Raw genomic sequence first — 12,704 nt, 5'->3', positions numbered from 1 at the left:
CACACTAAAATAACTATCATTTCGAGGATGATAATAAGATTTATTTATTAAAAATAAGGAAATTTTCACTTTTGCTACCAGCAAACACACATGTACTTCACTTTTGTTACAGGGAAACGTTTTAATTTCATTTTTACCATACAAAAACAAGTTTGTTAAAAAATGCTACCACTTAATGGAATCCGTGAGGGTTCCGTTAAGTTTATTCAAAAAATTTGCCAGCCCCCTCCCGTCAGCCACCCTCCCCTTGCCGGCGGCCGGCGCCGGAGAATCCACTCCCCCTCCTCCACCTACGCAGCCCATCCCCTCCTTTATCCCCTTCTCGCTGCCCCAACCCCACCCCGAAACCAGAAAACAACCCCCTCCCCATCCCCCCACCGGAATCGGCCCCTCCCCTTCCCCTTCCCCCACCCCGAATCGATCCCCCCTCCCCTTCCCCCCACCCAAAACCGCCACCCCTAACCCTTAAACAACAGCCCAAAACCACCCTAAACGGGATTTAGGGTTTCGTTTATGGTGGTGTAGCAAAAGTGAAGTAGGTGTGTTTTAATGGTAGCAAAATTGAAATTTTCTTAAACATAATTAAAAGTTTTTGGGGGTTACCACCAGTAAAAACACTAGTAAAAGTCCTTACAAAGAAAATTCACAACCAAAAAGGAGAGAAAAGGCCGAAGAGTGAAGAAAATCTTCAAAAGAACTAAAAAAACTTAGCAATGGATATTATTATATTAGAAAAACATTGGGCGAAAGTTTGGTGATAGGTTTGAATTTTGACTCAAAATTAAGGAGTGAGAGAGAAGTGAGAAAAGGAATTGTGTTTGACAGTTTTAGAATTTAAGATGAGGAGATAGTGAGAGAGGATAAAGGTTATGGGAGAGGACATATTTTTCTTTTTAGGTTTAAATATACGAAAGGGTATAATCATAAAGACTTTTGAAGGGGTTTAGGCTATGCGCCAAAATTCGGTTTTATATTCGATTTTCGATTATCGATTTTCTACTACCCAAAATCGAATCCATATTAAAATTTTTTTTTTTCCAAACTGTAACAATTCAAATTAAAAAAAATCTAAATCGAATTACTAATTTGTATTGATCTTCGATTTGCTTCGGTTTTAATTCAAAAAATTTTCACCATTACTTTCAAGGAGAAACAAGAGAACCAGAAAAAACCCCTCCTGAATTGTTGAAAGTGTGTTCACATAAAATTAAAAAAAAATTAAAAATATAAAAATAAAAAAAAAGAAAGAAAGAAAGAAAGGAAGGAAGAACTTGCTTCCTTAATAAGAGAGTATTGAATGTTTGAAAAGAGGACCAGTCAACCCCGAATCTTCCACTTCACATTCACTAAAAACGCGTTTGAGTAACCCCGCCAGCCAACCCATTATTATTACAGTCAAAACCTCACAACAACATCAACTCTTCATTCCATTACTTTGTACATTCAAAAAGTCCAACCTACCCCACCTCTTCTTTCAATTTTAATCCCTAGAAAACCCTTGATTTCTTGCAAATATTATTTTTTTGATTTGGGTTCTTTTTAATCTATTAAAAAGCCTTGTTCTTGCTGCTTTCTTCAACTTATCTGAACTCAATCCTGTTCAAAAATGGCAAAATCTGATGCATTAATCACTACATTAAGCAATGCAATCCAAGCAGTTGGAAGAGGATTTGATGTTACTTCAGATATTCGATTGTTGTACTGTAAAGGGGCACCTGGGTCTCGATTAATTCATATTGATGAAGATCATAAAAGGGATATTTTGATCTCTGATGATGTTGTTCTTCCTAATGTTTCTGTTGATATTGAGTATTCTCCTGGGAAAAAGGCTTGGGAAGCTACTCCTGTTTGTAACTTTCATGAGGTGATAATTTTTACTGTTTTTTTTTTCATTATATGTTTATTTTCTAAGTTGGTTTTGCTTTTTGTGGTGGAATTATTATCTGGGTATTTCTTAGAATTTTGATTGATGCTGTATTGCTGTGTGTATATATATGTTGAGGTTTCTGGCCTTTGTTTTTTTTTTTTTTGGCTTGTTTGTGTTTATGTTGTCATTGCTGTGTGTAATTGGACCAATTACCGAGGAGATAAAATATGGTTAGAGAATTGGTGTCAATTCCCGTCTACGTCAGTGTCCTTTGTGGCTCTCTCTACCCAAAACAAGTAAATATAGATATTTGTATATGCTCATGGACTGTAATAATATTGTGAGTTTTGGTTTATGGGTGGTTGACTAAGGAAGGTTCACTTCAAAACCCTAGCATACTGTGAAATGAGCAAGTTGGAAGTGTAGTATTATAGACTAGAGATGTCATTTTAGTCTTTATGATACAAATCAATTTTCGATGTACTTTGACAGATGGATGGCTTTGGACATTACATAGCCCTTGAAACATCTCTTAAGCGGAAATCATTATCTATCTGCCACTACAGGGCCATTGTGTTCCAGATTCTGTCAAAGTAAACAATTACGTTTGTAGCAATTGAAATTGAAACAGTTCTCTGTGTTCTGTGATTTCTGTCCAATGCTGTTCAACTTGACCAGTGTTTTGTAGTTTGTAACTGATGCACATCAGTCAATGCCTTATTGGGTATTATGCAGCCTTAATGCCTTGCCTTGGACCTACGAGCTCTGAAATGTTAAGAAAGGGTCATCCTGTCTGCAAAGATTGTCACATCTTAACTGGGTTTTGAATTTAGGATCTTTAGTAACCGTGCCCATCACTACTAAGGTACTCTTTGCCAAGCACAAACATATAGGGTGAAAAGGGATCATCCTATCTCCTCCCATTGGTGCTTGAAAAGACAATGTGGAGTCACCACTGAGCATAATTTGCTTTCTTTAAACTGAACGTGAGCCCAGAATCAGCAATCTTTGGTTTGAATACTCCCATTCAAAGATATCATAAGCTTTCTTCAATTCCACTTCAGTTGTGGTCTTAGAGTTATGTTCTTCCTTCCATAGAACTTCATAGATTTTAGTGCCAGTAGAGCATTATGATCAATAGCTGCTTGGAGAAGTCTGAATCAGTATTTTGCCACATAAGCAACTGAGCTCTGATGTTATTGAGAAGGATCACCCTGGCAAAAGAATTCGTCATATTGTAGGTAGAAATGCGACACTGACTTCTTCAAGCATTAACCCAGTTTTGAGTTCTGACAAGACAACTGCAAAGAAGTCTGGATTGATCATCTCACAAGATTTCTTCATTTAGAAACAAAACCAACCACACGGGCTACTTATCAGAATTGATGGTTCATACTGTCTTCTTTGATTCCATAATGGCAAAATCTGCATAGATGTCCATGTACTTCTGGCTTGGAAGCATTGGCCTATAGCTTGCAAGCCCCGGTTCAATAGCAGTGACGGACCGAATTTACTATCCTTAACACTCCGAAAAGATCCTAACTCCTCCCACCAAAGTAGGATTAGTTAAAATCTTAAAACTCTGTATATTGTTTTATTTAACCAGCACACTATTTAGCTTTAAAATCAGCTATTATTTAATGTGACTCCATTATGGAAAAGGTGTTTTCAACTCCTTTGGTTTTTGCAATTTTCTAATCCATCCCTGGTATGATCCGGATAACTAATGTGCAACAGATCCTATTTGGCTTTTATATTACAATTATATTAAACACCAACAAGTTCAATCTCCAGTTAGTTTATACTGAGCTGAAGAGCTCTACTTTCATACTTTTCAGTTTTTGCAGAAGTTGGAGATCCTACTAAATCAATGTTTTAATTTTCTAACAAAGATTCAGAAGTGACATCTTCAGCCTTTACTACATAAATTACAAGAGTGCTATGATCAGATGTACCTGGCTCTTAAACTTCAACTTCAGCTGAGAGTTGTGTAATGTGCCACATTGGATTGCCAATAAGCCATCCTTGTTTTAACCCTTTTCAGCAACTCAATCTTTTTGGAATTGTTTTAAGTAAATATAGATTTTTCAATGTGAGTTTTAAAACATTGGTACATGCACCCCGCTCTTATGTCCGTGTTCAGTGAAAATGCTGTAGCTAGGACTATTGCTAGATCGATTAATGAAGTATTGTTACTCAAGGAGATATTTTACTAGTGTAATTGATCTCCATTATTGGTATTTGGTCTTCTTGAAAATTCAAAGGTCCATACAAAAGATAATTTTTATATCTCTCTTTTGAAATTCTTATGCTGATCAGTTTTTTCTTGAGACATTTCTGTTTCTTATTAGTTGTCACGGCCCAAGTGGAGCTGAATTTTTTAAGTATTTGTACTTTATTATTTGACATTGGTCTTATTTGGACATATATATTGGAATATGGAATATTCATATATGGCTGAATGTTTAATTAATTTGTAATAAAAACTTGTTTTCATGTTTTCATTCAGATGTCAGAGCATTTCAATCAGAAGTCAGGATTGACTGGAAGTATACCCCTTGGAAGCTTTAATGCCATGTTTAATTTTAGTGGTAATTGGCAAGCTGATGCAGCAGCTACTAAATCCCTTGCAATGCTGGGCTATTTCATACCCTTGTACAAACTTCAATTGAAATCGCAATTAGCTTTGAAGGATGAAATTAAAGCTGCAGTTCCTTACACCTGGGATCCACCTGCTCTGGCAAGGCAAGTAAAATTAGTTAATCCTTCTGTCCCATATTACTTTGAACACATATCAGTGTTATCACATTAACTATTGGAGATAAGCTGTTTGGTTATATGTTCTTTAAATAGAAAAATATATGTGATGGGAGTTAGTGCTTTAGTGGGGTATTTGTATGATTATTTTAATTTAACATAGGTAATAAACAATTGATAATTGGTAGGACCCTACCAAGAAAATGAAGTGTTTCAATCTGTCTAAAGTGATAATTAGGGATGACAATGGGTTGGATTCGGATCGGGTTATGGAAAATCCAACTCCGACCCTACAAGCTGTTAGATTTTAAAGCTGTTAGATTTTAAACCCTCCTCCTCCTTTCACTTTGTCATTCGACTCCGATCCGACTAAAAATTCCAGCATCCGACTCCAACTCTGACTCCAACCCGACCAACTTTGACTCCAACTCTCACACTTATTCTGACCTAATAATCAATAGCAACCAAATACATAATCAATGTCAAAAACCTGTAAATCCATTCACTGAATAATAAAAAATATAAAGGTACATATATAAGTTGGATTTAGATCAGATAAGTTGCAAGAATCCGATTCCGACCCTCCTCCGACTTGGAGTCGAATTCAGTAATACAGAGTCGGATTCGAATTATTATTTTTTGGATTTGGCTCGGATCTTTTTCTTCGGATCAGATCGAACCATGGTCCGGACTAGATTGTCATCCCTAGTGAAAAGTGCTCAAATCTTGGGGGTATCATATTCTACAATTTCATTTCGTACTTTCAAGATTCCTATTTTGATTCATTCTCATTTTTCTGCGGTATATTCTCTTCTTTCTCATCTTTCTCTACTTAAGTTTCTGTGGTACATGCTCTTCTTTCTCTCATTTTTCTGTGGTACCTGATGTTTACTTTCATTGTGGAGTATGTGTACCTTTTTATTAACTCTTCCTAAGCTACTCACTTTGTTTTTGGCTGTATTCTCTTCACCTTATTCTTTTTACTTTTTCATGTTAGAATTAGAGTACATCAGAATATTCACCGGATCAAATTTTAATTCCGATTGCTTGTTACCATGTATCTTTAATTTCGTATTTGTAAAAGTTATGAAGATTTTATGTCTGAAAATACGTGTTGAGACGAATCTAATAGGATTCCACTTGATAATGTTTTTTCTTATACATAAACGTACAAATTAAGGTCAAAGTTACGTAACACAATCACATCAGACTACATCTGATATATTCAGACCACACCAGAGAAGTCTGATCTGAACACTTTATTTCAGGTGAAGAGAACAAAGCCTTAAGTTGGATCTGACAGATTGACTAACATGCTTACCAATGCACGGCTAAACATTAATTTGTTTAACTATCTTTTAGAAAGAATTGAGATAAGTCTGAAACCATCTTATATAATAGCATTTGTTTTATTATGTCAATAAAAAAAATTATGGTCAAAGTGAGACCTGTAAATAGTCAAAAGTCAACATGTCGTCAAGCCTGAGTGGACTAGTAGAGGTAGTAGCTGTCCCACTTGGTTTTTCATGGTCTTCAATGCACACCATTCTAGTATTAAGTTACGTGTTTAAAGTAATTACCAGAAGTTGATATTATGTAATAATCATCATAATATTTTTGTAGTTATAAGGAAAGGAGTTACATTCATGGTTTACAATCTTTGATTTTAATTAATTAAAGCTCATTTGTACTGTTGATTGTGATTATGATTGTGCTGGTGAAGCTATTTGTTTTAGTATGTTACTTCTCTTTTGCCTACCTTATTCAACTAAGAAGTTGTGTCTATTCTTGTTATCTTTCACAAAAAATTGGTTAATTGAATGGCCATTTTTCCCTCCTTTCTAGTAAGTCCTTGTCTTCACCTTACTAAAAATAATATTCAATAAAAGTAAGTTTAATTTGTAAAAATAATTAAAATTCAGCAAAAATAATATGAACTCAGTAAAAATAATATCAGCTCAACAATAATCAGGTGAAGAGAGTAGAGGCCTAATAACTTTTCAAAACAATCACAAATTCACAAGGTATATTGAGTTTATTTTTCTTCCTTTGAGATTTTTAGATGATAGCATTATCCTATTTTGTTGCTGATTGACCATAGCACCTATCAGAAAAAGTTCAGAATTATTGTTGGGCATGCTTGATGCTTGAATTTTGTGTATGCCCTAGATTTAAGTTATTTTCCTCAAGAAAGTTTGATCTTTCCTGGATCTATGCATAATGTTACTGTCACCTAATCCTGATTGTAGTGCACTTTACTTATGGTTTTTGCAAATAAAAATATAGTAACAAATTTTTTGTATGTATTTTATAAAAACCTGAAATGGATAATTCTGTTATTTTTTTCAACGTCCTATCCTAGGAAGTCGATTAGTCTCCCATGCAGCCAGGGGCGGATCTTTAAAGGGGCGGGCAAGGGCTTGGCCCCCCCTTAAAATTTGGCCCAAAGTTTTTATATTTTACATCTAGTAAAAAGCCCAAAAATTACCAAAAGAAGTTGGACCAAGCGTCCAGGCTTACTAGGAGTATTCGGTTTGTCTTTTTTGCACAAATCCCAAACTCCAAAGCAAATGAACACACACGTGAAATCACTAATCATTACTAGCTAGCTGCAAATTAGACTACACAAAATTACAATATTACCCTTTTAGTTTTCTCTTTTTGTTATTCTATGATTCTATCTATGGATTATTTTTATCAAAAATTCCAAATGCCTTGAATTATTATTTCCTCTTCAATTTTTTTTGTTAAGTCTTGGCTAATGAACTTAGCTATAATTTGACTTGCATTTATTATTCATAATAAATAATACGGAGTACCTTCATCCACCTTTTTGAAATGAGGAGTTATGGAAGTAATGTCAAAGGTTAATTACTTATTGAAATAGGATTATATAAATGATTATTTTATTTTTATGGTATTTGTATAATAATTAAAAATACTTCCTCCATTTATTTTTAATTGACACCGTTTGACTTTTACACTATTCACACACTACACTTTGACTCGCTTTTGTGATCTATAGATACGATAAAATATAGTCATGTAGGATTTTGTTTGAATCATCTCGATGTATATTTTATTAATATACAATTTTTATAATTTTACAATGTTGATAATTAGAGGTATTAAGCGTTTAAAACATGCGTTGGCAAACGTGATAATAGAAAGGTGTCAACTAAAAAAAACAGAGGAAGTATTAAGGTAATAATATATATATATATATATATATATATATATATATATATATATATATATATATATAGTATAATTAATAATATTAAGGTAATTTGGCCCCCCTAAGAAAAATTGTCAAGATCTGCCACTGCATGCAGCTGAAATCACAAAATAATGATGGCTATTACCAGTTTTACGGTTTTACCACCTCCGTTTCAATTTATATGCAATGATTATACATTTTCTGCTCACACTTTATGTAAAATCATTTGAAATAATTTGAAACAGCGGTAGTGTTCCTTTTTTTGAACATCAAAAGAAAGATGCAAAGTAGGGGGACCAAAAGTCCATAAATTGAGGGAAAAGAACATATAAATTTAAAATCAGGAAAGGTCCAATAGAACAAATAAGACTCAGGTCTAAGTCAAATTGGATGTTTCGGTAAAAGTTATGCAGGATATTACATGTTCATGTTGTTCAACAGTTCATGTTCTTTATATAACATAGATGATGTTCTATATATGGTATCCAATGCAAACATTTACGCTCTTTTTAAGGATGGTGAATGGTATTAAAATAACAAGAAGTATCATCAGTCTGCATGGTTTTCATGGAGTATCATCAGGAATAAGTGACAACTTATTAGGTTCTCAATCTTTGCTCTTTTTAAGGATAGTGAATGGTATTAAAGTAACAAGAAATATCATCAGTCTGCTTGGTTTTCATGGAGTATCATCAGGAATAAGTGACAACTTCTTAGTTTCTCAATCTTCACTCTTAAGGATAGTGAATGGTATTAAAGTAACAAGAAGTATCGAAGTCTGTATGGTTTTCATGGAGTATCATCAAGAATAAGTGACAACTTATTAGTTTCTCAATCTTCTCATAAGAAACTAATTTCTATAACAATGCCTGATAGATTTATTGTTTGTTCCACAGGCATGACCATCTGCAATACTCTAGTCATATAGTGTTTTTGTTGTTTTAGCAACTTATTTCAGGACCAGTTTCTCTTATAGAAAGGTAGAAACACACACACACACAGAATCACCCTTGTAATCTTGTCTGTGTGATTTAATTAATGTTAAAAATGTGTGGTATTGAAATGGTATGGCAAACGTTTATATTCTGCTGATATCCCTTGTTTTTTTGCTAAAAACTTGGTGTTTCTGAATTCTGATTGATAGCTCATTTGAATTTTCTTATTTCTTTTTCAGTTTTATTGAAAATTTTGGTACCCATGTTGTTAAATCTACAACCATTGGTGGGCGGGATGTAGTTTATGTCCGACAAGACCAATCATCACTCTTGTCAGCATCAGATATTGAGAATTATATGAAAGACATTGGGGATCAGAGATTTACAGACTTGAGAGGCCAGCCTAATGCTTCCCCACTGAAATACAAGGACAAGGCTAGTATTGCTGCTTACCTGCTTTGCTCAAACAAAAATAATTTTTGTAAAATTTTTTATTCTTGATTGGTTAAAAAAAAGGAAAAAAGATATAGTAGGTGCAGTTTTTATACTGGGTGTGTTTCTTGTGAGGAGTGTCTCTCTCTCTCTCCCTCTCCCTCTTTCTTAATTTTCAATGGAAGAGAGGAGGAAGGAGTTCTTATTTTCCTCCTTGTGCCTCTAAGTTACTTACTAAACTAAAGTGGGCAGAGTATCAGAATGTGATAAATCAATATAATCTTGCAGGATGTTACTGTTATTTTTAGAAGAAGAGGAGGCGACGATCTTGAACAGAGTTCCATCAAGTGGGCAGAGACTGTCTACTTATCACCGGATGTAATTGACATGACTTTTGAACCTATAGTCTCTCTTCTTGAAGGAGTACCTGGTCTTAAACATTTAGCCCATGCTATTGAGCTCTATTTGGAGTGTAAGGTTCTCTTTACAAGTCACATCTACTTGATTTTCCATTTATTTTCAGTATTTCATTCCTTCTAGTATTATGTAGTTTTCATTCTTTAAGTTTTATAGGACTACCACACTTTGCTTAAAGCATTCTTCATTACAATAAATTGTTGTCATATGCAACAGTCATCAGTAACTCAGCATACTAATAAAGACTTATATGTTTTTACCATCACCATGGATCCATACTTCCATACTGTAACAACAAAGAATTAGCTGGGCATTTCGTATAGAGATTAGAGAATGCTATTTTTATGTTCCTATGATCTGCAATCATGTCTGTTTGGAGAAAAATAGGATCCCATCTGAAATAATCACTGCCTCTGTCCCGTACTAATATTGGTCCTTTCTAATTTGAGATGCCACAGCTGATGTTCCTAGATATTTGTGTGTATCATTCATCAATAATTCATTAGATATCTAATTTGCTACACAAGGTTACTTTTGCTAGAACAATATTTCCAGCATAAAATTTCTTATCCTGTTTATTTAGCTTTTTTTAGTCAATATGAAATATAATTTTGGGGCGGAGGGTGTAACATACGTAACATACATAATTAACTTTTAACTCTAACTTTTTGTATCTGAGATTCCAATAATCTGTACTTAGGTGCATAATGTAAACTAGTTTTCCTGTGTTACCTTGTAGCTCTAGAGCGTCCAATTTCACATTCCGGTAGAAGAGAATTTAGATAACGAGATAACCCTCAATATTTACCGTCACTATTATAAAAATGTAAAATAAAGTTCACTTTGACGTATGCAAGTTTTTTTATCTCAGAAAAGTTGTCAATCATATAGCAATTATCGTCCCTATGTGCATTCTTTGTTGTATCATTATTCTTTGTAGAGTAGATGTGTATCTGAGCTACTGTGGGAGAGGAAAAGTTATTCTGCATCTTACATTATTGAATTATATTTTTGATTTTGTCAGACAAGCCACCTCTTGAAGATCTACAGTACTTTTTAGAATTTCAAATACCTCGAGTCTGGGCACCTGAACAAAGCAATCTGCAAAGAAAAGAGCCTGTTTGTCAATCACTTCATTTCAGCTGGATGGGTCCCAAACTTTATATCAGCCCTGAGCAGGTGACTTGTCTATTCTGAGATTCTCATGATATAATGATATATCGATATGTTCTTTGAATCTCTTGATAGCAGGCTGTCTTGTATAAAAAATGAGTTTTCTTATCAACATTTTATTTTTAGCTCTGGTGTTTTTTTTTCTAATTTTGTTATTGATGATTAGGAAGAGACCTGATCTATAACTCAAAGAAAGAAATCTGATGTATGAGCGTATGATTCATAGTATGATAACTATGTCTGATATTTATTCTGTTAAATGAATAGCGTAGAGTTGCAATACCTGCAAATGTCTAGCATTATAATTTATAATAACTGCATAGAAAATTACTCCCAAAATATCCAGTCTTCCAGGTAATAATGGCATGAATATTTTAAAACATACATGTTATGTATGAGATCATACCGTAAGGTCTTTTGTCTTTTGGCGAACCAGATATGGTGACCACTGACATTCACATCCTTCTATTATGGACATTTCCAAATAGTTTACTTAAACTTTTGCAGTATAAGAATAAGATTGCTCTTTTTATTTCAAAATTCTCTCTGACAAACAGTCCATGATGAAATTCAACAGGTAACAGTTGGGCGTAAACCAGTAACTGGTCTGAGGCTTAGCCTTGAAGGTGCCAAGCAAAATCGGCTTGCTATCCATCTCCAGCACCTAGTTTCACTCCCTAAAATCCTCCAACCCCACTGGGATTCCCACATGGCTATTGGTGCACAAAAATGGCAAGGACCTGAGGAACAAGATAGCCGTTGGTTTGAACCTATTAAATGGAAGCACTTCTCTCATGTCAGCACTGCTCCTATAGAATATAAAGAGACTTGCATTGTCGATCTTTCTGGTGTACATATTGTTACAGGAGCCCAACTTGGAGTTTGGGATTTTGGTGCTAAAAGCGTGCTGTATCTCAAACTCCTGTTTTCAAAGGTACCGGGTTGCACCATAAGACGATCTGTATGGGACCATACCCCTTTAAATTTTACTGCTTTGCATAAAGCAGATGGTACTTTATCTAATGAACAAACTCCAGAAGATAAGAGATTAGACAGCGGCAGTGCTGCAGCAAAGCTTGCAAAACTAGTAGACTCGACAGAGATGTTAAAAGGGCCACAAGATTCACCTGGTCACTGGTTAGTAACTGGTGCCAAGCTTGGCGTGGATAAAGGGAAAATTGTTTTGAGGGCCAAATATTCCCTTTTGAATTATTGATCACTTGTGGTGTTGGTTGTTCATTTCTTAGTCAAATTGAAGCTCCATCATTTTTTGTAGTCTTAGTCAACTGGATCTGATTGATTGTATATTCATGTAATAAGTGATGTGTTCTCAATTGTCAAGCTTTATTTGTATTTCTTTTGTTTTTTTAGGGTTTACAAATTAGAAGTAGTGATGTTACTACTCTAGAGCCTCTTTTCTTTTGGTTCAGGGTATTCCTTGGAAAAGGAGGACTTGGTTGTTAAGTGCTTGTTGGTGCTGCAAATAATGTATAGGTTTCCACTGAATGTTGAAACGTTTAGCAATTTGGCTAAATGGGGCGTGTTCTTGATTGAATTTACATTGATTTCAGGCTCACAAAAGGAAAGAACTAAAATTTTGATGAGGCCTGCAATGTTGTTGATTTCACTCTTGATGAAACATATGAATGTGGTAGCCATTTTAGCTATAGTGTGGACGTGACGCGTAAGCTTTATTTAGCTTATCGAGCAGGTATGTAAGATATGAGCACAAATGTACATGATTCTAACTACTCCGTATAACGTATTCTCGGCTGGGGTCAAGGAACATCGTGTCTGCCATTGGCCCTCAAGTTTCTCTTCAATCCATCAATTAACCATCCCAGATTTCTAAACTCAGTAAATTGGAGTACTTACTTAAGTAGCATCAGGATAAGGCTGTAAA

The 12,704-nt window shown here is 34.6% G+C and overlaps 1 protein-coding gene across 1 annotated transcript; it reads left to right on the top strand.

Moving 5' to 3' along the window:
• Nucleotides 1-1,322: 1,322 nt before the first annotated feature.
• Nucleotides 1,323-12,325, top strand: LOC145580261 (MACPF domain-containing protein CAD1-like). Its single transcript, XM_081637679.1, has 6 exons — nucleotides 1,323-1,864; nucleotides 4,377-4,612; nucleotides 9,019-9,214; nucleotides 9,500-9,683; nucleotides 10,653-10,807; nucleotides 11,379-12,325. The coding sequence occupies exons 1-6, from the start codon at nucleotides 1,607-1,609 to the stop codon at nucleotides 12,015-12,017; spliced, it is 1,668 nt and encodes a 555-aa protein (XP_081493805.1). The 5' UTR covers nucleotides 1,323-1,606; the 3' UTR covers nucleotides 12,018-12,325.
• Nucleotides 12,326-12,704: the final 379 nt, after the last annotated feature.

This window comes from Chenopodium album, chromosome 14, assembly GCF_948465745.1.
Source record: "Chenopodium album chromosome 14, dcCheAlbu1.1, whole genome shotgun sequence".
Classification (NCBI taxonomy): Eukaryota; Viridiplantae; Streptophyta; class Magnoliopsida; order Caryophyllales; family Amaranthaceae; genus Chenopodium; species Chenopodium album.
This window is presented reverse-complemented; position numbering and strand designations above follow the sequence as displayed.